This window comes from Stigmatopora argus, chromosome 16 (genome assembly GCF_051989625.1).
Source record: "Stigmatopora argus isolate UIUO_Sarg chromosome 16, RoL_Sarg_1.0, whole genome shotgun sequence".
In the NCBI taxonomy this organism is placed as follows: Eukaryota; Metazoa; Chordata; class Actinopteri; order Syngnathiformes; family Syngnathidae; genus Stigmatopora; species Stigmatopora argus.
In genome coordinates, this window is record NC_135402.1 from 11,930,845 (window position 1) to 11,956,130 (window position 25,286).

A 25,286-nucleotide genomic window follows, 5' to 3' on the forward strand; every position below is an offset into this window, starting at 1 on the left:
ACAAATGTTTCTCTATCAATAATACACCCTGAAAATAATGTTCAGACATACTAAATAAGATTTTAAAAACTATGTATTAAACATTGTACACCGTTAGCATTGCTCAGTGGGGGGCCGTGAATTTCAAACCGACGCCTTCAGTGCTATGTCTGAATCAATCCAACACTCAAAAACTATTTTATGGCTATAAAACTTTTACTGCAGCTACAGCTGCGACACATATAAAAAAAGCATAAATAATAACCTCATACAATTGAAATATTATTTAGGAATATAGCCATATTTTACTCACTGGAAATCTTTTTTATCTGTATACAAAATCCATGCACTTTTTTTCCTCCTTCTTTTCTATCGCCATCGAAGCTAATGCTGAAAGTCGAGCCTATCCTGTCGTATTTCCGGCATAAGTTTTTATTCAATTTAGTGCTGAAAATGTTCGTTCCCGGTTGTGACAGGCTTGCTTGCTTCGGAGTTGTCCGACCTTTCTTAATGATGTCCTGCTTTTCTTGAAAAGTCCGTCTTGAAAATGGCTTTGACAGTAACTCTGCAAACAAATCAATTTCTACTCCTCCTTCAGCCATTGCAGGTTGACAAAACCGCTATTAAATCAACATAACAATATATTTGCTTGAGCAGCTTGCTCCAGATACAGTTTGGTAGCTCTGGCTAGTCCACTCTATCACTAGCCAATCATAATTGGTGAAAGCGATGACGTATCCCTACGCCTGTGAGAAGGCCTTGGTGTCACCAACTCGAAATCTGATTGGTTAAAGCAACAGTTTTATCGACTTATGCAGCAGAGCCTGCAGCACTGATTGTGAAGGCCTCAAGGCAGAGTTCTGACCCTGGCAACAAATAATGGCTGAAATGTGATTGATTAGATGCTTAAATATGAAAACACATCTGGGAGGAGCGCAACCAGGGGAAAAGCAATGAAAGGAAACTGATAGTAGTCTTTATATAAGAGTCATCATTTATTGCATTTAAGCGGTTGGTGTATTAGGATATATTGTTATTACATTAGTGCTAAAATTGTTTCTTTTTTTGACAATAACATTGCATATTGACAATATATTTGCCATCATGAGAGGCCTAGAAATGCTTGCAAGTAAAAGTACAGTAGTTCTTTAAGGAGTCAAATTCCTAATTGTGCTTTATTCTGTATTTTACAGGACAAGAGAGCAGCTGCCAAAGCTTCCTCCACAAAACCGCACCAGGAGCGTAAAGGAAAATAAGCAACAGAACAGTCCACCAAAATAAAAAACATGGAATGACCCTTCACATGTGACACACTTCCAGAGCGAAAAAAATATTTGTTCAACTCGTAGTTTTATAACATTTGTAAAGTATCGCTATATCTAAAGCATGACCATTTTTTTCTACAAACCAACCCAAAATGGCCAATGTCACCTAAACAAGACAACAAAATGTGCTTCCTGTGAACTGTAACTGCATGCTGACTGCTGTTGCATGACACTGACCTTTTGATCTATCATAATCTACAAGCTGAAGAGTGCGCAAACTAGAGGGCGGCCCCGTGCCCACTTGCGTCCTGGGCCCTTTTACAGACTTAATTACCCTCCAGTAATACTGCAGGTCCCCAAAACCGGGTATAACTTCCCCCTCGAAAAATAGCCTTCGCTGACGCTTGTTTGGGTGGACACTTTTTGTTCTGTGTGTGCTTCTCGTAAATATGCACTCTTTGCTATGTGGACGTCTGCCGCCGTGCGTATGTGTCTTCTCTGCCGCATGCCTTTCTTGCTTATGACCAGTGCGCTAAACTCCAATCGGCTCAAAGGCCGGTGACCTCGGCATCAGAAGAAAAGAGCCTCCACCCCTTTTGCACCGAATTGGCCTCCCTTCGCTGTTGTTATTGTCATTGTGGTTTTGCAGCAAAAAAAAACTTGATTTTTTTTTTGCTTTACCAAGAGCTGTGATTTTTTTGAGGGGGGGTCTCTCTTCATACTACTTATCCTCCCTCCTGCGTTTGTCCTATTAGCTGACATTGTCTCTCTAAAACAAGTAGCCTGAATTGATATGCAGAGCGCTCACCCGCACCTCCTGACCCATCCGATGTTTCAGACGATCACGTTGGCTGATTTCCAGTACAGTATTGTGCTATTATGACATGTGATTGTGAAGGCAGTGGTGCAATTGTCATCACTATCACCAACCGTGACTTGTCATCACAAACTTAAGCACACACAATGAAGATTATTACGAACTGATCAGAGTGACAGATGGCCCGAACTTGCCACAGCAATAAAACCTAAAACACAAGCGCCACTACGAATTTTTTGAGAACTTTGCATTGGATTTGTTTTCCTACATGGACACCACGGAATCCCTGGCGCCGTGAGTGAATCAGCGAGACACAATTCAGACCAAGGTGGCATCAATTTGCAAAAGCAGAGGTCTGAGAAGGACTCGGGCCTGTATTTTACAGCATTAAGCAGTTTTATGTCGCAGTATCTATTACTATGATATGATTTGTAATTCTGTTTTCTCAATAAGTAGAAATGTGGTTTTAGAGCAGGTTTGGGAAACCTTTTTGCTAACAAGGTTCTCTCAAGTCCTCGAAAGGCCAGATGTTTTGTTTTTGTTTTTAAAAAACTGAATAGTAATTGTTTACCGTTACTCTGGATAATTTGTAATTTTGTGACTGCTTTTTCGCCCCTCAGAAAACCCATTTTGGTTTTATTTAGAAATTCCCTCAAAGAATTACAGCATTTATTTTTTAGGACACCAAATCTCCAACAATTAGTTTCTCCAGCGTGTGTATATAGTAAGTTAAACATTCTCCGGAGCATCCCCTTGAATGTTAAAAAAAAAACGTAGCTCCCGATAACTGCTCGCCCACAAAATTGTCCGGATATGTCTAACAGAACTAGTCACATAGACATATTTAATATGAAGTCGAACATTTTAGATCAAAGTGACATGCCTTAAGGACTAAGGCTTGAAATGTAACTATTTTGGGTTGAAGCAACCGATTGTGAGTTCAATTCCATTGATTAGGTCCCTGGTAAGTTGGAAGAAAAATATCCCCTTCACCAATTTTTCCAGTTGACACAAATTTCCTCCAGATAGATGTCTATTATATCAAGACATGAAAATCTCTCAAGCAAGGACACATCCACAAAATTTAATAAAGCAGCTATTCGAGAGGCAAATTCTTTTAATGGGGGGCTGGAATGTTAGAGAATAGAATGCTCCTCCTTCATAAGTTATTCCAATGGGCAACATTTAGTTAAAGTCTATTAATTCTGAAGACTTGATGACACATAGTGCAAGGAACGTTCTCCTAATTGCCCCACTTCGACTTGGATCTGTTTTTTGGATGGCATTCTGGGTCAAATGCTCCAATGCTTGTGGTTGTTGAGTCGTCAGTTTTTCACCCTATGCTAAACACTTATTTCTAAACTTGACTTTCCTCTGAAATACTTTGTTATGCCGCAACCTTATGTCTTCTAATCATAGTAGCACACATGCCGTGCGCATGACAGAGACTATCCCATAAGTACTGTAATAACTGCTGCTGTAGCCCGAATAAGCGAGACGAAGTGAACAAACGAGCACATTATTTTGCACATCACACATCGTTACATGGCCAGTGCATGCACTATATTTGTCACATATCACATTTTTCACTGACAACATGCCACTCAGGTTTTTAGTTATTTCAAAAATATGTATATTTATTTTGTGCAGGTTCCTAAATGGTTAGATGACTATGTGAAAGAGTTAATATTGTATCCATTTTTTGTTCAGATTTTGGGGGGAGCAGTCATGGTTATCGATGAAATATGCTTTGTATGAGTGTGCATAAGAGAACTCAAAAAAGAATTTTTAAGGAGGCATGCCACACAAGAAGGTAGCGTAATGCCCAATGATGAATATGTAACATTTAAACCTTCAAGAAGAAGAATAGTTTTCATCTATACTCTTTTAGAAGGACACGTGACAATGTAAACGCAATATCATATAACTCTATTCTAAGGAATGCAACTTCACCCATGCACAAAAAAAGATGTTTTTATGAAAAATATGTCTATAAAAGTATATGATTAAATATATTTCATTAGATTGCTATGCACCCTCATAGAGTTGTTATGGATGTTCTTTCAGTATTATCTAGTTAGCCGACGCCCACTTGATGGGGAATGTAAAGGCTCTGTAGCTTTGACCACTTTATTTCTTTTCTTTTTTATTGGTCCAGAAAATAGATGGTGAAAAGAAATGTATACATACAAGCCTTTGAAGCAGAATCGTTCTGACTTTAAAATATGTAATTATCATATTACCCTGTACACCAGCTCAAACCATTTACAAGACTTAATAAACAAAGATGTGGCATACACTTTTTTTGCATGATTCCCAATGTACAGGTTTTTTTCTATTTTCTGGTGCATCTAGTAGAAACAATCGTAAATGCACTTTAATTCAAAAAGTAAATATACTATACTATATCAAATTTCTGATTGAATCCTGCCAATTTATGATAAATTTCAAATTCCACTTGAATCAAACAAACTACCGTAAAAAGTAGGGTAATTTACACACAGTCATTTACTGGGATGCACCTGTATTTGTAAAATATAAGTTGGAAGTTTTTTTTCATCTAGAGTGGAGCATGAATGCCAAATAAGTTTATTTAATATATATTTATATTATAATTTATAATATAATAAGGGTGGACCGGTGGAGCGAGTGGTTAGCGCGCCGGCCTCACAGCTCTGGCGTCGTGGGTTTAAATCCAGGTCACGTCCACCTGGGTGGGTTTCCTCCGGGTACTCCGCTTTCCTCCCACATTCCAAAAACATGCATAGTAATTGGACACTCTAAATTGCCCCGGGGTAAGGGTGTGAGTGTGTATGGTTGTCAGTGTCCTTGTGCCCTGCGATTGGCTGGCCACCAATTCAGGGTGTCAGCTGGGATTGGCTCCAGCACCCCCGCGACCCTAATGAGGATAAAGCGGTTGAGAAAATGATGAAAGATGAGATGAGTTCGTTAAAGTTGTGTTTTCGTGTGCTTTCGCACATTGACAGATAATAATGACAATTTCCCTCTACCCATGACACCCCCTACTTTCAACCAATCACAGCCCTCTGTTTCACGTGTTCACGGGGGAGGTTTCTCGGTGTTGTTTTGGATTCGGTAGCAGCACATGGAGGCAAAAGAGAGCCTCGTTTGAAGCATTTTAGCATAATAGATATTTTTTATATCGTTTTTACTTAAACGTGAACACAGCCACACCGACGGTGGGACATGTCAGCGGCAGGAAAGACGAGTGGGAGCCGGGATATACCGGCCGTGAGGCGGGTCGCTGTTCTGGAGGCTGCCCACATGCCCCAGGAATACTCCACGACCCCCGGGGGGACGGTGTTCAGCACCACGCCTGGAGGTAATTCGGTCATTGGGCAAACTGACTCTTGACATTTGCGAAAATATATATTCTGAGAGGAAGCGTAAAGTAATTTTCTTTTCCGCAATGAGGGGCTGACGTGGAAAATCTATTGTAAATACTAGTTACATATGCTGATTTATAGCACTACATTCATCAGCTGCAAAGATTGTGGATCTTAATGGAATATAGAATGTTTCCTTAGCTCCACAAAGTTTTTAACATATTCCTTGATGATATTCATGATGTATAGCATAGTAGGGAACCTATGGGTGGGAGCCACGTGTGGCTCTTTCGACGGGTACATATGGCTCTGAGCTAATATATGGAAACCGGTAGTGAGATAGCCGAGTCCCGGATGCAATAATAGGAAAGTCATGTTGGCACTGTGGCATTCTTCTTTTTTTTCTCATTCATCTTCTGCATCCATTCTCTCATTGATACTCATTGATATTCATTGATTAGCAACAACGTAACAATGTTGTCAAAAAAATTCAGGGACTTTTTGTACTTTAAAAGTGGTAAAATGACTACAAATGTGCACATTTTCATGTATTTTGACTTTTAAATTGTGAGTATGGCTCTCAAGGAATAACATTTGACAATAGGAATTGGTTATGGCTCTCTCTTTCAAAAAAGTTCCCGATCCCTGTTCTATAGTGTCACTTCTCCTTCCATCTCTATGCCATTCTCCTGTGTGAACATTGATAGATAAGATGGGCTACAAAAAAAAGTAAGCTCACCAGGTAGAAACTCCCACCTAGAAACCAAACAATATAAATAACAGTAAGTGTTTGGATTAGGACAACCTCAATAGTCCTACTCTTATAGGGAAAAAAATATCCCAAAAATATTATAACAAACGCCTAAAATTTAAACAAATATGATTGTAGAAGTGTGGCCAGGTGGAGCAAGTGGTTAGCGTGTCGGCATCACAGCTCTGGGGTCCTGTGTTCAAATCCAGGTCACGTCCATCTGTGTGGAGTTTGCGTGTTCTCCCCGGGCCTGCGTGGGTTTCCTCCGGGTACTCCAGTTTCCTCCTACATTCCAAAAAAACATGCATGGTAGGCCGATTGTACACTCTAAATCAGGGGTCCCCAAACTTTTTCCTGTGAGGGCCACATAACTTTTCCCTTCTCTGATGGGGGGCCGGTGTCAGTTTGTAACAGAAAAAGTGTGACGATCGTAGGGGAGCTTAATTTTTTTTTATTGTTTTCCAGAAAGCCACACATAACCAAATAACCCTTTCCAGGTTCTTTACAGAAAAAAGTCAGAAAACAAATAATAAAACTATTAATGAAATAAATAATAACTAAATAACCCTCTCTGAGTTCTTCACATAAAAAACAGGAAATAAATAACACTATTTATGAAATAAATAAGAACTAAATAACTCTCTCTGGGTTCTTCATAGAAAAAAAGCCATGGAACATTAACTTTCTGTTGTGCCATGCACAATCTTAACAGATAAAAGTTCAGCTCAGTTGTCAGAGCAGAATCTCTCTGACACATATGAGCAGTCTCCTAAAGTTCTTGTGTTTCTTCCTTATAATCCTTTTGTTCCAATAGGCTTGTAGACACCGCTGTTTGCAGCGCTCTCATCAACTTCCCTGTGAAAACCACAAAGGAAGCAGGTTGAGAAACTGAACTAAGTGAAACCGCACCTACACAGCACAATACATTTCACTACCAGTATGGTTGTAAAGATGGATTTTATCCCAGTAGATTTTATTATGATTATATTTGTTTATGCTCAGAATGACTCATTCAAATCAGAAAAGTGAGCTTACCTATGTCTGTTCATCAGTGTGAACTGTGGGCCTGCATCTGGCTGGTGAGAAGTTGAATATCAGGTTCCATTCTAGTTACAGCCAGTCTCAAGCACTGATGCAAATGTTCATCTGTCAATCTTGATCTCATCGGAGTTTTCAGCAGTTTCATGCGAGAAAAGGTTTTCTCGCAGATATACGTGCTGCCAAAAACTGAGGACATTTTCATTGCATGTTTTTTGATGTTTGGATATGTGTCGTTTGGGAGGGAGGCATAGAAGTCAATGAGACTGTTGAGCTTGAATGCGTCTTTCAGAACATCACAGTTCTGTAACTCAGCCAACTCAAACTGATATGAAGGCTGGGCTTCATCAATGTCGGCAACAAAGGGGTTCTGAAAAAGACGGATTTCTTTTGCATGAACATGTAGTTCAGTGAATCGCACACCGAACTCCGCCTTCAGCATTTCCAGTGCTTCCACGCACTTTTCAGCTGGGAACGGGACCGCTGGGTTCTCTGTCGACAGGTTTTGGGTAGCAGAAAGATGGACAAAGTTGCGCTTTTTCACTTGTTCCAAAAGCAGCGCTAATTTCACCTCAAATGCTTTTATGTGTGAATACATGTCGCAAATGAGTTTCCCTTCGCCTTGTAGCTGCAAGTTAAGGTGGGTAAGTATTTCTGTCACGTCTGTTAAAAATGCGAGGTGCCATTTCCATTCTGGGTTGATCAGCTCTGGGACCGTTTTGTCTTTTAAATGAAGAAACGCATTAATTTCGGGTGGAAGCTCGTAAAAACGCCTCAAAACTCTGCCCCGGCTCAGCCATCGGACCTCTGTGTAGTACAGCACATCTCCGTGCGTAGACTCCAGTTCAGACAGGAATTCTTGGAACTGCCTGTGTTTAAGTCCCTTTGCCCTGATGAAGTTTATGCACGACACCACGACCTTCATTACAGAATCCCACGTCAACACTTTGCAGCACAGTGCTTGCTGGTGAATTAGGCAGTGGACTCGTAGCGGGGCGGTGAGACCCCTTTTTTCCAACTCCCGGTTCATGCGTCCTATTAAACCGCGAGTTTCGCCCACCATGCTAGGAGCCCCGTCAGTCGTGATGCTAGCCAGCTTTGACCAGTCCAGCTCCAACTTCTCCATGGTTTGGCACACTTTGTCAAAAATATCCTCTCCCGTTGTGGTCCCTTTGAGACTTTGGAGGGCTGCCAGATCCTCGCATATCTCAAAGTTTGCGCTAACTCCACGAATAAAAATGAGCAGTTGCGCTGTGTCTTGCACGTCCGTGCTTTCACTGAAAAAAAGTCAAATTCTTTCGTCTTCTGCTGCAGCTGGGCATAGACATTATTCCCGATTTCTTCAACGCGTCTGGTGATTGTACTCGCCGACAGACTTACGGCATTAAATGCATCTTTCTTCTCGGGACACACTTCCTCCACGACAACATCCATACATTTCTTAAAAAACTCTCCGTCAGTGAAAGGCTTACCGTTGCTTGCTATCAGTTTAGCAACCCGAAAGCTGGCCCGAACGGATGCCTGGTTCAGCTGAGCTTGGCGTAGAAATGTAGTCTGCTGAGATAATAGTCCAACTTTTAGCTTTGAGAGTTTGTCTGCTCGTATTTGGCCTTGCACGCTATCGTACTTGTCCTTGTGACGGATTCGTAGTGCCGGCGAAGATTGTATTCTTTGAATACTGCCACCGTCTCTTGACAGATGAGACAAACAGCCTTTTCTTTGCATTGAACAAAAAAATAATCGTTTGTCCACTGCAGGTTAAATACCCTGCATTCTGAATCAATTTTTCTCTTAACTAACCTTTTCGCCATTATTCCGTTCTCAAACAGGTTCAGGTTGCACAGTTTTTATATGCTTGAATAGCATCGCAATAGCGATGGTACGAGGGCTCCGCCCTCACCTGCGATCGTCCAGATGTCTCGCTAACACTCTGCTCACGCATGCAACGGTGGAATGCCCGCACACATCAAAGGCAAACACTCTCCCCGCACGTGTCACCAAAGGAGCAATGCGAAGGCCCGCTTCACTGGGATGATTTGTGGGCTCAGCAGGGGTGCAATGAACCAAACACAAGATTAAAACGTCCCAGTCTTCAAGGCCAAATAGGAAAATAAATCCGATAGCGTCTCTGGTATTGTTCAGAGGGCCGGTCCAAATGTGCCGGCGGGCTGCATCCCCCAAAAAAAAAAAAAAAAATTAAAAAATAAAAAAAAAAAAAAAAAACATAGCGTCTTTGGTATTGTTCAGAGGGCCGGTCCAAATGTGCCGGCGGGCCGGATCCGGCCCGCGGGCCGTAGTTTGGTGACCCCTGCTCTAAATTGTCCCTAGGTATGGGTGAGTGTGTATGGTCGTCTGTTTCCTCGTGCCCTGCGATCGGCTACTGATTCAGGGTGTCCCCCGCCTCTGGCCGGAGACAGCTGGGATTGGCTCCAGCACCCCCCGCAACCCTAATGAGGAAAAAGCGGTTCAGAAAATGAAATGAGAGATGATTGTGGAGTGACATTTAGACAGACTATTTAGTCAAGAGTTATTTGCAAATTTATTGTTAGTCACATCCCTCTAAAGCAGGGGTCTCAAACTCAATTTACCTGGGGGCCGCTAGAGGCCGAGTCTGGGTGAGACTGGGCCGCATCAGGATTTCCACAAGAAAAGCACTGATAAAACATTCCAACGTTATCAAATACCTTTATTTTTTAACAAAAAATAATGAATTAAATAAATTAACTTAAAGATGAATAAAAAATAAATCAATCAGTAATATAAAACCAAATAATACTAATTAGCATACAGTAGATATACACTGGCTGGCTAAGTAGAGAAAATGAATTATTTTTATTCCGTTTCAAATGTCTGTATTAACAGCTCTTTAACCTTTAACTTTCTGAACTTGAATGGAACATTGAACATGAAATATTCTGAACACGGCTTCTTTTGCCTACTCCTTGCTGCTAGAGACCTGGCAGCGCTTCTTCTCACATAGTCACATTTGGCTTGAGGGAGGAAGCAGGGGAGACCCTCAGTAGAGCTTGAAGATGCTCATCAGTAAGTCTGGACCTGTACTTGGACTTATTGAAGTTCAAGGTGGAGAAGAGCTTCTCACACAAGTATGTGCTCCCAAAAAGGCACATGGTCCGCTTGAACCTTCGGGAAAGTTCAGGGAAGCTGGGGGTCAACTCTCTCAAAAATTGCCCAAGCTTGTCTGCTTCTCCACTCACCTCCCTGAACTTGGCTTTGAGTGCAGAGTTGCACTGCAGGTCAATGAGCTCCATTTGAAGCTCAGGAGGGGCATCTTGCACATCAAAGGAGAAGGGGTCCGCAAAAATTTGAAATGTGGCTTTGTGTGTCTTGAAGTCTCCAAATCTGTGATCAAATTCCTCCTGTAGCTTCGAAATGGCCTCAACATACTTCTCACCACTGAATGGTGTGCCTGCATCCACGAGAGCCTTGCATGCTGGGAAATGGCAAAGGTTTGTCTGAGAGAGTTGGGCTTTCCATAACACAAGTTTAGTGCAGAATGCTCTCACGTTGTCATAGGCAGCACTGACAAGTTGCCCCTGGCCTTGTAGCTTCTTGTTCAGTACATTAAGCTCATGTGTGATATCAACAAGAAAAGCCAAGTCCATGAGCCATTTGGGATCACTTAGCACAGGATCAATCAACTCACAAACGGCGTAGCTAGCTTTGACTGCTGCATTACTGTCTTTGGTAGCCTTCTTGAAGAGATCCTGTTGCCTCAGAAGACGTGTTTTAAGACTGGCAACCTGGTTGGCTCTCTCATCTCCCTGGTATTTTTCGTACTCCACAGCATGTCTCGTAGTACAATTACGTTTCAAATTGTATTCCTTGTGCACCGCAACTTTTTCAGTGTAAATGAGACACGTCGGGGTGCCCCTGTGTTCAACAAAGAAATATTGCACTCCCCACTTTTCTTGAAACTGTCTGTGCTCATCACCGACCTTTCTCTTCACGGCAGGCTTTGAAAGAGACATCTCTGGGGCTCTGTAATATGTTTTTCCACTTGGAATGAGTCTCGGGTTGATCTTTCACATTCAGTCGCGCGGGTTTGTGGCGCATGTGCACTTTCGCTCTCCGTTTCAATCGCGGAGATGGCTACAGACACTGACACAGGCTGGATCACGGATCATAGCGCCTCATTCAGTTCTATGCTGAGAGCAGCGGAGGAGTGTGCGCGCCGAGCGGAGTGATCGGCCTCACGGCTTCTCCTCCGCCCAGCTGATTGGAGGAATGAATGAGTGAGTGAGCGAGGCACTGGACAGCCCGGCCGATGTCCCGCCCTCCAGAGCCGTATACCTCACCGTGATTGGTTCATTCAGCTCCGAACCAAAGTTCCCTCTAATTTTTTGTTGGTCTGAGCAGAAAGACAACCTCCCCGAGCGCACTGAGTACCAGTGTGAGCGACATCATCGGTACTCGGATGATTCGCCTAAAGACGTTTCGCCGACGGACGTTAGACAGACGGGCAGGTCGCCGAATGGACGTTCCACCGAACGTTCATTTGGCCGAACGGAGGTTTCGCCGAAACGGGATTCGAACGCTCGCCCCGCCGGATCGTGTGTGTACAAGTTTTTCAACCTCGGCCCGCGGGCCATATACGGCCCGTTAGGATTTTTAATCCGGCCCGCCGCCGGTGTTGTCCAAATTATAGTAAAAATCAATGTTCGTCTACCATCAATGGCAGTCCGGGAATAAGCACTCTTGGGCAGGCAGATGTAGCAGAACCGAGCCGTAAAATGACAGCAATCGGGTCAAATCCATCCTAAAACAGCATTTAATGATTAAATACAAATACTGGATGATATCGCGATGGAGGCAAAAAAACGTCTATAGACGTCCATTCGCCAAACGGCTCAAAATGCTCTCAAATTCGGTCAAATCCAGCTGAAAACAGCGTTTAATGATTAAATACAAATACTAGTATTTGTATTTAATCATTAAACTAACAAATACTAGTATGACCTGTCCGTCTCTCAAACGTCCGTCGGCGAAACGTCTTTAGGCGAATCATCCGGTCACGACATCATCATTGCTCGCTATCGGCACACCAGTATCACACCTGCCACAAGCAGGTGCATGTCAATGTTCCCTCAAATTTTTCATGTAAAACATGCTGTAAAACAAGAAAAACATGAGTGGACAGAGCTACTGCCACTGGCTGCCACTTAAACGGCGCCATCATAAGGAAAGGGGTAAAAAAAAAAAAAAAAAAAAAAAAAAAAAAAAAATTTTTTTTGATCTTTCATATTAAGACGGGGGCCGCAAATTATCGTCCCGCGGGCCGCAGTTGGCCCGCGGGCCGCATGTTTGAGACCCCTGCTCTAAAGTAATCTGGTCTCCAATACAGTTCTTCAAGTAAAAAACAACAACTAAGAAACCATGCTAAATAATTTCTAGTCCTTTTATGGGAAAAAAATGTTTCCTACATTGCTGCCATTTTACAGAGATCTATAGGTTTCATTCACATCCCTGTCGTGTCCCCATGTTAATGATTAAACCACCTGCTTATCCTTGTCAGGGTCAAGGGGTGCTGGGGCCTTTCCCAGCTGACCTCGGGCGAAAGGCAGACTGCACCCTAAACTGGTCATAACAATCAACACTGTTTTGTATTACCACTCCTTAACAGTCTTTTAAAAATGTGGTCAAGTGTTGGTGAAAATATTGCACAATATCCTCACCATAAAAATACTGTATAATGTGTGAATGTGTACTGTATACGTAGGTTTGCATTTGGGCTGAACAAATGAAATAAGGGAAAGTTTTCCCTTTACAGCAATGAGAACATTCAGGTCATGTCCACATGCTGGTTGTGACTGATATTTTATGTACATGTGGCAGGTGGGACACATTCACACCGATAAAACAGACACACACACACACACATTTGGCCCACTTTGTACTACAACAAGGAACCAAAAATTGGGTCATTTTAGCACATAGATAGGCAAGACAAGCCTCATGTTTGAATGGGTTGTTGTTTTTTAAAATACCGGCTCAACAAATGTAAACTATTGTATCCTGTTACGATAGCATATTGTGCACAAGAATTGGATTTCTGGTTGGATACATTGTGGTTTTCTACTCCATTTCTATTTACAATTTAAGAGGATTGTCCAAAAAGGGCTACAACCAAAGAAATTGTGAAAACGTATTTCCAAATTCATAGTCATTATTGAAATTGAACCTCCCAGAGCTGTGAGGTCGACACGCTAACCACTCGCACCACCGGGCCGCTCTATATATATTCATTCATTCATTCATTCATCTTCCATACCGGCCATTCTTGAAAGGGTTGCGGGGGTTGCTGGAGCCGAACCCAGCTGTCTTACAGCGAAAGGCAGACTACATCCTAGACTGGTCACCAGTCAGTCGTAGGGCACACAGAGAGACAAACGACCATCTGCACTCCCAATCATACCGCCACCAGCGCCTGCCCGCATCAAAGTCAGGCGAGTAAACCTCTACACCACGAGGTGGCTCCCCCTAAAGTACTACATTTTGTATATATATATATATATATATATATATATATATATATATATATATATATATATATATATATATACAAAATGTAGTACTTTAGGGGGAGCCACCTATATATACAGTGGTACCTCGTCATACGACCGCTCGTCATACAAAATTCTCGTCTTACGGCGGAAATTTCGATCAAATAATTCGCACGTCATGCGATCAAAATTTCGTAATGCGACCAAGCCAGGTCTTTTTTGCATATCTTTCATGTATAACAATATCTACGAGCACGGAACGATTAATTCAGACGAGTTTCTCATACGACCAGGAAACGCACAACGCGGGCAAAAAGAGGGCTTTCTGGGTAATGAAGTAAACTCGTGCACACAACACCCGTAGGCAATGGCAACCTTTCTCAGAATAAAACTTCATTACCCACAATCAATACATGGGTAAGATCAACTATTGTATTTCCTGTTATTCTTTCTAAGGAAAGAAGCTCCCGCGATCGTTCTTTAAAGACTATTTCTCGTTGGCAAGTGGTCGTGCATTATCCTATTGTGAGGACATTTGTGTGCATCATTTTGGGAATATTTTGAAGGCAATACAACAGCAAACAGTCCATCGATAGCGAACGTGAGGGTGGAGTCGTGGCAAACCGCCAACCCGGAAAACGAAGGTAACAAAAGATTACAACAAAATTAGAATTCAGTTTTGTGTAAAGTTACATTAAACGTATGTTTGAGTGTCTGTATATATTAATCCAAGTTAATTTAAATTTGTTTGTTCCGTTTACGAGTGCGTTGTCGTGGACAAAAAAAACGAACCCACGCCCCCAAACGTCTCTGTCTCCCGTCGGCGAAATCTGCCCAATTTTAGTTAGATTAAACACATTTTATTACTATTAAACCACTAGTTATGTGTTACTTTGTTAATAGATGGCTAATTAGAAGAAATAAAACATTTTTTTCCAATCCAATATCCTGTTTTTGGTGTTTTTTCAGAGGGCTGGAACAAATTAATTTGTTTTCCATTCATTTCAATGGAAAACGTCCGCTCCAGTTACGAGAATTTCGTCATACGAGCTCAGTTCCGGAACGGATTAAGCTCGTATCTCGAGGTACCACTGTATGTATATATATACATACATATATACATAGATACATATATATATATATATATATATATATATATATATATATACATACATATATATATATATATATATATATATATATATATATATATATATATATAATTTGCGGAACTGGTTTATCTTCACTAGGGTCGTGGAGCCCATCCCAGCTTGCTTCGGAGGCAGGGGATACCCTGAATTGGTAGCCAGGCAATCGAAAGGAGACAAACAAACATTCACACTCACACATAGGAGCAATTTAGAGTGTCCAATCAGCCTACCATTCATGTCTTTGGAATGTGGGAGGAAACCAGAGTACCCAGAGGAAAGCCACACAGGCCCAGTGAGAACATGCAAACTCTACACAGGTGGACCGACCTGGATTTGAACCCAGGTCTCCTTCTGTGAGGCCGATGCACTATCCGCCGGGCCACAAGCAGATTGAAAAATAAAAATGTTCCTTTGTATTCCTGTCCCTTCCATGTGTGCAGGAACTCGAATCATCTATGATAGGAAGTTCCTCCTTCAATGTCGCACTTCTCCTCTGGCTCACACACCTCCGAAGCTCCCGGACATCCCAGGAGTCACCAGGCCACTCAAACATGAACCCTCCACTGGGAGCAACCAGCCGGTGCAAAGCGAGATCACTACCACTCAACATGGCCGACATACTGAGTGTGCAGGTAAACAGAGTTTGTGCACTGTAGTTTTACAACGGAGTGGCCAAAGTAGCTTATGTCAACTGAAATGAGCTACAATTTAGGGTCTTCATTAGCAGTAATTCAAATTCATTCATTCATTCAAGATCAATTGTGTAATTAAAAAAAATGCTCCATGTTTTGCATGCAATTTTACTTCATTGAGATGCGCTCGTCTATAACATAACACTTGTGTACAGTAGAACTTTATAGATATGCATTTTTTTAATCCACTCTTTTCTTCCAATAGGAGAAGATGCCCAATTTGAAATGGACTTTTGAAGAGCATTAGAACAAATCCTCGGATCTTCACAAGAGTTGTGTTAGATCTTTTAGGTTGAATTTACAACGTACAAAAAGTTCAATACAAAATTTGTCTCCTTAAAGGAAAATTGTACTTTTCTAGAATTATTCATGTGCCTTAAAAAGTTGCTACATTAGTTGGAAAAAGCTTTTGCGAAAACACTGAGTTAAGACTTTTGTCCGTCTTGGTTTTTGGCAATTCAGCAGCATTTATAATATTCAAATGAAATTAGAATTTCGAGTGTTTTGTGTGATTTTTTTCCCCGTTCTGTTACCACATATTTGTTTATCTTATTTTTATTTTTCATTCATTTTCTGTACCGCTTATCTTCACAAGGGTCACAGATGGTGCTGCAGCCTATCCCAACCAACTATGGGTATCAGACAGGGATCACCCTGAATTGGTGGTCAGCCAATCGCAGGACACAAGGAGATGGACAACTCTCACAAAGGGCACAAAGCGATGGGCAAACATTAACACTGGTCAATTTATAGTGCTCAACTAGCTTCCCATGCATGTTTTTGGGATGTAGGAGGAAACCAGAGAACACACACAAGCCCTCTTCCCGAAATGCAAACTCCACACACCCTCCAACCCTCAATCTCTGAACTGTGAGGCTGATGCACTAACCACTCGGTGACCATAACACCCTTTCTAATATAGTAGTCACAAGGAAAATAATGTGAACCCTGTATTTCAATCACCTGGATATCTGAATTAATTGGACATTGGACAGCCACAAAAACAAAACAAAAATTCCACACCACCAATGACTATAGAGATGTTTCAACTTTTTTAAATTGGGGCAGCACAGTGATCTAGTGTTAGCAAGTCTGCTTCCCATGAATAAGAGAAGGAATTATTTCGCACAATTTGCCAAGACAAGTGCGGTGAAGGGGATATTAACGTTTTGGGCTTTTGGGTTTCTCACGCTGTGAAAAAATAAGGACATGCTATAATTCTAGAATCTAGAAATCTTTTTTCAAAATACCCAAGAATCTAGATTCTTGGATATTTTGGAAAAAAGACTTATTAAGTTTTAAGTATTTATTGTATATTATATATTATGATATATTATAGTATTTGTTAAGTATTAATCACAGTTAAACCCAATGAAAAATTGTGTATTTTGTTTGTTTGTTTTTTATGTCAAAAAGCTTGAATTATTTATTACTACTGTATCATTGTGATGAGTTTAGTAGTTATTTTGGGGAATTATGGCCACGTTCAGACTGCAGGTCTTAATGCAGAAATCCAATTTCATTTTTCTTATCCGATATTTTTACGTGACTGATTTTTTTTAATGTTTTTTATATTGGCCCAAAAAGTGTAACGTGTCAAAAAAGGTGGCCTCACAATTCTGAGATCGAGGGTTAAATCCCGTGTGGAGTATGCATGTTCTTCCCGGGCTTGTGTGGGTTTTCTCTTGGTACTCAATTTTCCTTCCACATCCCAAAAATCTGCATGGTAGGCTGGTTGATCGCTCTTAATTGCCCCTAGGTATTAGTTTGAGTGTAAATGGTGGTCCGTCTCCTCCAGGGTGTCCCTGGCCTGGTGCCAATCGTCAACTGGGATAGGCTCCATCACAGACTTGTGATGATAAGCAGTCTATAGAATGAGTGAATTAATTAAGTTAAGTGACACTCATTTGCAGATGTAGATAAATAAGTCACAAAGCAGCAGCAAAAACATGCTAAACAAACAGTGTAGCAAATATTTTTTGCTTTCCAAGGGTTTATCTTAAAATTCTTAAACAATGGAAGTAGCTAGAGAAGACCAAAGATTTCCAGATGCACATACTGAGCCCATCATTTTATCCACTGCTAAGCAATACAAGTGACGTCATGAACGCTTGACTGGATTTGCTTTTGTAAGACTGGTAGCGAGTTACGAAAAACTTTGTCTCTATTGGATTTAAATCCACATTTGGAAGTTGCAGCGCGTTGGCCTCACAGTGGGGGACCTGGGTTCAAAACCAGGTCGGTCCACTTGTGTGGAGTTTGCATGTTCTCCCTGGGCCTGCGTGGGTTTTCTCCGGATACTCCGGGTATGAGTGAGCGTGAATGGTTGTTTGTCTCCTTGTGCATTGCGATTGGCTGGCCACCAATTCAGGGTGTCCCCTGCATCTGGCCCGAAGTCAGCTGGGATAGACTACAGCACCACCCGTAATCCTAGTAAGAATAGAGCGCTTCAGAAAATGAGATGAGATGAGATTTGGAAGTTGCTTACAGTGGATTTGAAAATATTCACTCCTATGGGATTCCCGTTCAGACTGTCAAAAAAGTATCCCACTCAAGTCAGATAAACGCAACAAAAATTTGAATTGTGACCCGTATGCTTTGATACAACTAAACAGTTTTAAAGTGACTCATATTTTTATTCAAAATAAGACATAATTTGGGCGGCCCGGCGGCCTGAGTGCTTAGCGCGCGGCCTCACAGCTCTGGAGTCCTGGGTTTAAAATCCAGGTCGGTCCACCTGTGTGGAGTTTGCATGTTCTCCCCGGGCCTGCATGGGTTTCCTCCCACATTCCAAAAACATGCATAGGCTGATTGGACACTGTCAATTGGCGCTAGGTATTATTGTGAGTGTGCATGGTTGTCCGTCTCCTTGTGCCCTGCGATCAGTCGTATACTTGGCTTCAGTCAATGGCAGCTGCACTCCTCCACCACCATGTCCTGGTGGTGCTTCATTGCCATCTTGCCATTCTCATAGTAGAGCATAGAGAGGGATGACAGGCTGCTGGGCACGCAAGACAAACATGGTACCTTGTGCGGGTGGTGCAACCTGAGTAGGCTCTGCAGAGAAAAGAAGAGAAGTATAAAGAACTGTGGCAAAGCTATGGCAAAGAGCAGAAAAAAGCAAGTATTACCTGCATGTAGCCGTGGTTGGTTGGCTTGAAGTTCCCATCTATAAGTGCAGGACAGGCGCCTTCGCAACGGAAGGCGTTGAAACGTTTGGGGTAAATCATCCACTGGCTCCAGCCCAGCTCCTCAAAGTCCACCCACATGTCCACCTTCCTGCACAGAGGACCCTCCTCGGTCCCGCCGCTCGGTGCCACCGTCCTTTGTCTCTGCACGGATAATCTTTTCTTCCTGCGGCGTTTCAAACTAGCCTCCCCATCCGGGCTCACGTACTTGGAGCGTACGGCTGTGCGGATGAGAGAAGCCGTCCACCATGCATCCGGCTTTTGCCTGACAAAGACTACCAACATAACCCGTTTTGTTGTTTGATGCTGGATTCCCTTTGTGTCCCGTGCCATGTCTTCCGGTGGACTGGCAGGCAGTTTATTCTCCTGCCAGCGTTGGAAAAGATGAGTCGAGGAGAACACTTTCCAGGAGGAGGAGCTTGTGGAACTTGGTTGCACCTTTAGACTACCTAGAAAAACCCTGCCGTCGGAGCGCCCAATGTCAGAGCGCGAGTGGAAAATTTCCACCAAAGCCGCGGGAGACTCGCTCAAAGCCGGGAGACGAACACGAAGCTCGGCCTGTTGGATGTGGTCATCTTCAGAAAGGGAGGACAGGTCAAAGGTGATGGACCACTTATTGCCTCTTTGCTCGCAGCCTGAAAGAAATGTGAATGTAAATTGAGTCATTTTAATAGTTTACATCCCATCCTTCAGCTTTTCAAAGATCCTGATGTAAATATTGTAACAGGCAGTTTCAGAGTTCTGAAAACAAATGTAAAATCACCTGAGAAAAGCTTGAAAATATTCTAAATTCAAAGAATCGCCACATTGGGTCATCGCAAAATTCCCTTTTGTCCTGTGTGACCTTTGATCTCATCACACATTTCAATCACCTCTTCCTTTTCATATCACATATCAAAGTTGATCATTCAAAAAAAATCATGATTCATTTTTTAACCAATGATTTCTAAGAAGAGCTAATCAAGACTTTGATTTGGGGGGTTTATTACATGATATTGATGAATATTAATTCATTTTCTGAACCGCTTCATTCTCACTAGAGTCGTGGGGGGTGCTGGAGCCTATCCCAGCTGACTTCGGGCCAGAGGCAGGGGACACCCTGATTCGGTGGACAGCCGATCACGGCATGAGGAGAAAATCCACGCAGGCCTGGGGAGAAACATGCAAACTCCACACAGGTGGACCGACCTGGATTTGAACCCGGGACCCCAGAGCTGTCAGGCCGACAGGCCTTATTTTTCAACAATTTTGAAACCTTAAATGTCCTCCAATTTTGGAATGACCCAGTTATTTCTAATGAATTGTAATCTATTATCCTGTTTAACCCTAACCATCTCATAGAATCTTATAGCATCAATAAGAACTGTACCAATATATATATATATATATATATATATATATATTGTCCTCGAGGCATTTTTTTATGGCTTAAGTAGAGTGATCATTCACCATTAAGTCAATAACATCAAGGACATCAAAGACATCTAGTTTTGAGTGTAATCGGGGGCCACAATCATTTTTTTATTCATGTTAATTTTGATCATTTTGGTGTACATAACATTATTTTCATGTATAGATTAATTTACAAATAAAATATCATTTAAAATTTTTAAATAATTAAAAGTAATATACCAGTAATTCTATGTTTAAACCTGGTTTGTGAACATCACATTTTGGGTTATATTTGGATAGCATATTATAGTCTTCACCAATTCAGGGTGTCTCCCCCCTGATGAAGTCAGATGGAATAAGCTCCAGCACCCCCCGTGATAAGCGGTTCAGAAAATGAATGAATTATAATGCCTTGGACTATCCTCTTCATCTGCTGCTAGATAAAGAACTTCTTAACCAACCGACCACAAACTGTTAGACTTGGTCCCCACCTCTCTTCCTCCCTTACACTGAGCACTGGCTCCCCTCAAGGCTGTGTACTGAGTCCTCTTCTGTACTCCCTGTACACATACGACTGTACACCAACCCACCAGTCTAACTCCATCATCAAATTTGCCGATGACACCACTGTGGTCAGACTCATCTCAGGAGGGGATGAGTCGGCCTACAGAGATGAGGTCAACAAACTGTCTTGTGGGGCTCGGTCAACAATCTTACACTGAACACCACGAAAACTAAAGAAATAATCCTGGACTTTCGCAAACAGCACAGATCGGGACCCACTCCTCATAAATGGAGTATGTGTAGACAGGGTCCAGTCCTTTAAATTCCTGGGGTTCCACGTCACGGATAAGCTCTCCTGGTCTACAAACACCATGGCAGTAGTGAAGAAGGCCCAGAAACGACTCCATTTCCTCAGGGTACTCAGGAGGAACAGCTTGGACACTAAGCTTCTGGTAACCTTCTATAGAGCCACTGTGGAGAGCATCCTGGCATACTGCATTACAGTGTGGTACGCTGGAAGCACGGCAGCAGACAAAAAGGCCATGCAGAGAGTGATTAACACTGCCCAGAAGATCGCCGGCTGCTCTCTGCCCTCACTGGAAGACATTGCCAGCCCTCGTTACCTCAGCAGAGCCGGGAACATTGTCGAACATTGTGGACCCATACCACCCTGGTCACAACCTGTCCAGCTGCTGCCCTCTGGCAGACGCTACAGGTCTCACAAAGTACGGACAAATAGGCTTAAGGACAGTTTTTTTCCCCACAGCCATTAGGACTCTGAACTTGCGGTAGCACGACACACAATCCCTTCCGTGTAATAACTTCGGGGTGATGTAACATGATGGACGTTGGGTGGTGATCTGCCTCCTACTGGCTGACTGAAGGTAAGTAAGGAGACAATGGGAGGTAAGTGATCCGTTTTTTTTCTTTGTTGGCATCTGCGAGGCAAACTTTTTCTGCAGTCGCCGGGATTTGGTTGCGCTCGAGGGGTGATGCGATGTATCCATCACGGCAGAATGCCAATGAGTCTGAAATTATCACTTATTTGGGCCTTTTGCCGGGAAAGTGCACCTTGTGGAGAAGCACTACCAATTTCATCATACGCAGCTGGGTATGATGACAATTAGGCTTTTGTGACAATGCCTATGTCCGATTATTATTATTATTATAATGGCCTGCATGACCAAAGTTTCAAACTACATGTCTTAAATCAGCGGTCCCCAACCTTTTTTCTCACCGCTGACCAGTTAATGGGCTAATGGGCAAGAGGCGGAGGACACCCTGAATCGGTGCCCAGCCGATCGCAGGGCACAAGGAGACGGAAAACCATGCACGCTCACACCCATACCTAGGGGCAATTTAGAGTGTCCAATCAGCCTACCATGCATGTTTTTGGAACGTGGGAGGAAAACGGAGTACCCGGAGGAAACCCACGCAGGCCCAGTGGGAACTTGCAAACTCTACACAGGTGGACGTGATCTGGATTTGAACCCAGGACCCCAGAGCTGTGAGGCCGACGCGCTAACCACTCGCTTCACCAGGCCATCCAAACGACACCCACGACAGCAAAAAAAAAAACAAGTCCCAAGCATAATATCAAGTATTTGTTATTATTATAACAACTTTTCTCATTTCACGTAGGCGGGCGAGTACGAAAACGTTAATATTTTTTACTGTGATGGACCGGCTCTAGGTAGCTCGCGGACCGGTACCGGTCCACAGACCTGTGGTTGGGAACCACTGCTTAAATTATATTTAAATGACCGACCACCGCCTAAAAAATGGTCACATTACCCAAATTGTATGATCAGCAATTTCAAACATCATAAAATATTTTAAGTGATGAAGCAAGAGACGTTAAAATTATTAACTTCTTGAAAAGCGTGCCCGCATATTATCGTTAAAGCCATCACACTTTTAATATATATCACTCACTTTTGGCAACAAAGCTGCTCACGTAATCCGAATGATGTAGTCTCTCTGTCCAGCTCCTGGTTCCTGTTCGATCCTCGGTGTGCAAGTCCCGATAGAGCCGCATCATGAAAAGGGGCAATGCGCCGATTTTTCTCCTTTTCGTGGTCAGTCCTAAAAGGCCATTGGAGCCCTGCCACCACTTGTCCGTTTGCATGGAGGCGACGCACAAGTCCAAAAGGAGAAGAAACACAGCTGCTCTTTCCATAATTTCACGATCAAAGTGTTGTCGGTGATAAGAGATACTTTTAAAATAATGCGGCCCAGATACTGGCCCTCAAATCTTATAAACCCGCGGTGAGGATCTGATCGAAGGGGGTCGGGAAAATCCAATTGTTTGATCTGCGGAATGCTCAATACCACGCAGGTATACACAGGGGAACTTTTTTTTATTTTTTTTATGTGGGACGATTTGCTGAAACCACTTTGTCGCTTTATAGTTGCCGAAGTGTGAAGAAATACACGATTGTTGTATTTTTTTGCACTCAAGAAAAGCTTTGATGTGGATCTCTACAAAAAATAGATGAAACGAAGGGAGACATTAGCATCCAGTATGATTAATGAGCAGGTAATTGCAGGAGTTAATCACAGATCCAGGTAAATGCAGGTCGAGATACAATCGGCCAGTATTACGTCATTATACTTATTACATGATTGGATTTGTTTTATTTTGAGTCCTATAAATTTTGATTTGTTTCCAAATCACTGAATCAACAGTTGACTTCAGGTAATGTAATACAACTTAGTCCAATATAAATAAGAAGTATCAATCTGCAATGTACTTTCGTTTAGTAGCAAATGTAATTCGTGATGTGTATACTTTTTATTAACGTTAATGGTGATACAGGGTTGTGGCAAATTGTTCTATTAAATATGATTCATGATGGATTTAAAAAATCAACAACAAAATTATTAGTAATTTTACACAAAAGCATATTATGATCTATAAGTGTGATGAAAACAAAATGATTGAACATATTTTATTCTTGTGGATTAATTTATTACGTATTTATTTATTGTTTATTTATTATTATTAGGTATTGATTATTTATCTCGTTTGTTTGTTGCTGCTATTTGTGCACTTCTCCACTTATGTTGTTGACTACTTATTTATGTATTATATATGACTTATTCGTATTGAGTATTTATTTATTAGTAATTGTTATATTTTATCAATTATTTATTTGTCTGTTTGTTGTTCTTATTTGTGCACTCTGTGGTGAAGCTTTAAATGTCATTATGCTTGTATAATGACAATAAAAGCATTCAATTCAATTCAAATTGCTATTCATTTTAGTGGGGCTTTTTGTGTGTTTTCAGAATTAATCAAAATATATTAATGCATTACTGCCTTTACATGTGCATATATACGTACACTTGCCAACATCAACAAACTGTTATCAAGGAGTATTTTGTCTCGCCCATCAAACAAATTAATCTATACCAGGGGTGGGCCAACTATTCCACAATGGGCCGCAGTAGGTGCAGGTTTTCATTCCAACCCAAGTGCAATCAGTGGATTGCAGTCAGGTGCTTCTTGTTTTTTACAGAAATCTCATTGGTTAAATTGTCTGTGTTGGATTGGTTGGAACAAAAACCTGCACCCGCAGCGGCCCTCGAGGACCAGTTTGCCCACCCCTGATATATACAGTACTAGTACTGTAATCTTGAAAGATAGGCAGAGAGCAAGGGCTTGCTTTATTAAAATTCTTTCAAGAAGCCACAACAAAAAGGCCATTTCAATGTCTTTTAATTTATTTGATATTAAAAAAATAAACCAGCCATTAAAAAAATCACAATATCATATGACTTCATTAGTTTATCACTATTTTTGCATCACATTTTTGCCTGTTAATGCTACGTTTATTATTTAAATATTGAATTAAATTTAACTAGTTCCAAATGAATTTGCAACACTTTTATCGCAAAATTATCTGAATTGAATTATCAAATCATAATAGAAAATCTATTTTTCCAAATTATCAACGTTATCACTTAAACGTAATTGGCAGCGATCTTGTCGTATTTACTTCCGCGTACAAAAGTGCGCATGTGCAGTTGGCGATTTAATTAAGGCTTCTCCGTGCAGCTGACGGACTTGTCCAGCTGAGTCGCGCGTGTCCGTCATGGAATCACGCCAACTCATTTGCTTGCTTTTCCTGTCAATTTTAAAGTTGTCCGCAGGTAAAAAGTTTTTTTTAATTAAGGCTCTGTTTCTAAAGTTTGGAACATTTTTGTACAAGACCTATGATGTTGCTCTTTCAGGTGCAGTTTTTGTCACCAGCCAGAATGCCGGCCAGTTTATACGCTTTTTCCTTAGATTTGCTCATTTAAAATGTTGTTCATGTTTTCAAATTTTTATCTTTTATAGAGGAAAGAGGCTTGATATCTTGATGTTTATTTCATTTAATCCGTGTCTTAACTAAATGTTTGAGCTTTTCACTGAAGCGTTAGTGGACACCCTAGTGTTTCAATACATTGTTATGGCACTTTAACCAATGTCCGTTTCACACCAGTGGCTTCTGTTTATTTATTTCAGGGCAAAATTTCCAATGTCGTCCAAATCAGTGGCAGTGTGACGATGGAAACTGCATTGCTGATCAATGGAGATGTGACGGGGAGGGAGACTGTCTGGATGGCTCTGATGAAATTGAGTGTACAAGTGAGTAA

General features: G+C 41.7%; 4 protein-coding genes across 14 annotated transcripts in view; 3 read left to right on the top strand and 1 right to left on the bottom strand.

The window, feature by feature from the left end:
• Nucleotides 1-4,360, top strand: part of ank1b (ankyrin 1, erythrocytic b) — a 69,344-nt gene extending 64,984 nt beyond the window's left edge. For all 11 annotated transcript variants that reach the window (XM_077623669.1, XM_077623671.1, XM_077623670.1 and 8 more), the window contains one exon: nucleotides 1,173-4,360. Coding sequence is in view for 1 of the 11 variants with exons in the window: in XM_077623671.1 (XP_077479797.1) it covers nucleotides 1,173-1,235 (63 nt within the window). In the remaining 10 variants the exon portion in view is untranslated. The remainder of the gene's footprint in view (nucleotides 1-1,172) is intronic.
• A 676-nt stretch (nucleotides 4,361-5,036) lies between these two features.
• LOC144091063 (eukaryotic translation initiation factor 4E-binding protein 1-like) lies at nucleotides 5,037-16,061 on the top strand. Its single transcript, XM_077623093.1, has 3 exons — nucleotides 5,037-5,404; nucleotides 15,310-15,501; nucleotides 15,767-16,061. The coding sequence occupies exons 1-3, from the start codon at nucleotides 5,269-5,271 to the stop codon at nucleotides 15,796-15,798; spliced, it is 360 nt and encodes a 119-aa protein (XP_077479219.1). The 5' UTR covers nucleotides 5,037-5,268; the 3' UTR covers nucleotides 15,799-16,061.
• Nucleotides 16,062-18,465: 2,404 nt separating this feature from the next.
• ndr1 (nodal-related 1) lies at nucleotides 18,466-22,773 on the bottom strand. Its single transcript, XM_077623592.1, has 3 exons — nucleotides 22,581-22,773; nucleotides 18,693-19,384; nucleotides 18,466-18,618 (listed from the first exon to the last, which is right to left on the bottom strand). The coding sequence occupies exons 1-3, from the start codon at nucleotides 22,771-22,773 to the stop codon at nucleotides 18,466-18,468; spliced, it is 1,038 nt and encodes a 345-aa protein (XP_077479718.1).
• Nucleotides 22,774-24,653: 1,880 nt separating this feature from the next.
• Nucleotides 24,654-25,286, top strand: part of lrp13b (low-density lipoprotein receptor related-protein 13 b) — a 31,911-nt gene continuing 31,278 nt past the window's right edge. Inside the window, exons 1-2 of the mRNA XM_077622781.1 lie at nucleotides 24,654-24,800; nucleotides 25,156-25,278. Of these exons, the coding sequence (XP_077478907.1) occupies nucleotides 24,743-24,800; nucleotides 25,156-25,278 (181 nt within the window). The 5' untranslated portion in view covers nucleotides 24,654-24,742. The remainder of the gene's footprint in view (nucleotides 24,801-25,155; nucleotides 25,279-25,286) is intronic.

What these genes read in the sequence shown, in the direction of transcription:
- LOC144091063 (XM_077623093.1), top strand. Translation starts at nt 5,269, where the DNA reads ATGTCAGCGGCAGGAAAGACGAGTGGGAGCCGGGATATACCGGCCGTG. An exon ending in GTTCAGCACCACGCCTGGAG is followed by an intron (nt 5,405 to 15,309) that starts GTAATTCGGTCA and finishes CCATGTGTGCAG; the next exon opens with GAACTCGAATCATCTATGAT. An exon ending in CCGACATACTGAGTGTGCAG is followed by an intron (nt 15,502 to 15,766) that starts GTAAACAGAGTT and finishes TTCTTCCAATAG; the next exon opens with GAGAAGATGCCCAATTTGAA.
- ndr1 (XM_077623592.1), bottom strand. Translation starts at nt 22,773, where the DNA reads ATGCAAACGGACAAGTGGTGGCAGGGCTCCAATGGCCTTTTAGGACTG. An exon ending in GAGCAGCTTTGTTGCCAAAA is followed by an intron (nt 19,385 to 22,580) that starts GTGAGTGATATA and finishes CATTTCTTTCAG; the next exon opens with GCTGCGAGCAAAGAGGCAAT. An exon ending in CCAACCACGGCTACATGCAG is followed by an intron (nt 18,619 to 18,692) that starts GTAATACTTGCT and finishes TTTTCTCTGCAG; the next exon opens with AGCCTACTCAGGTTGCACCA.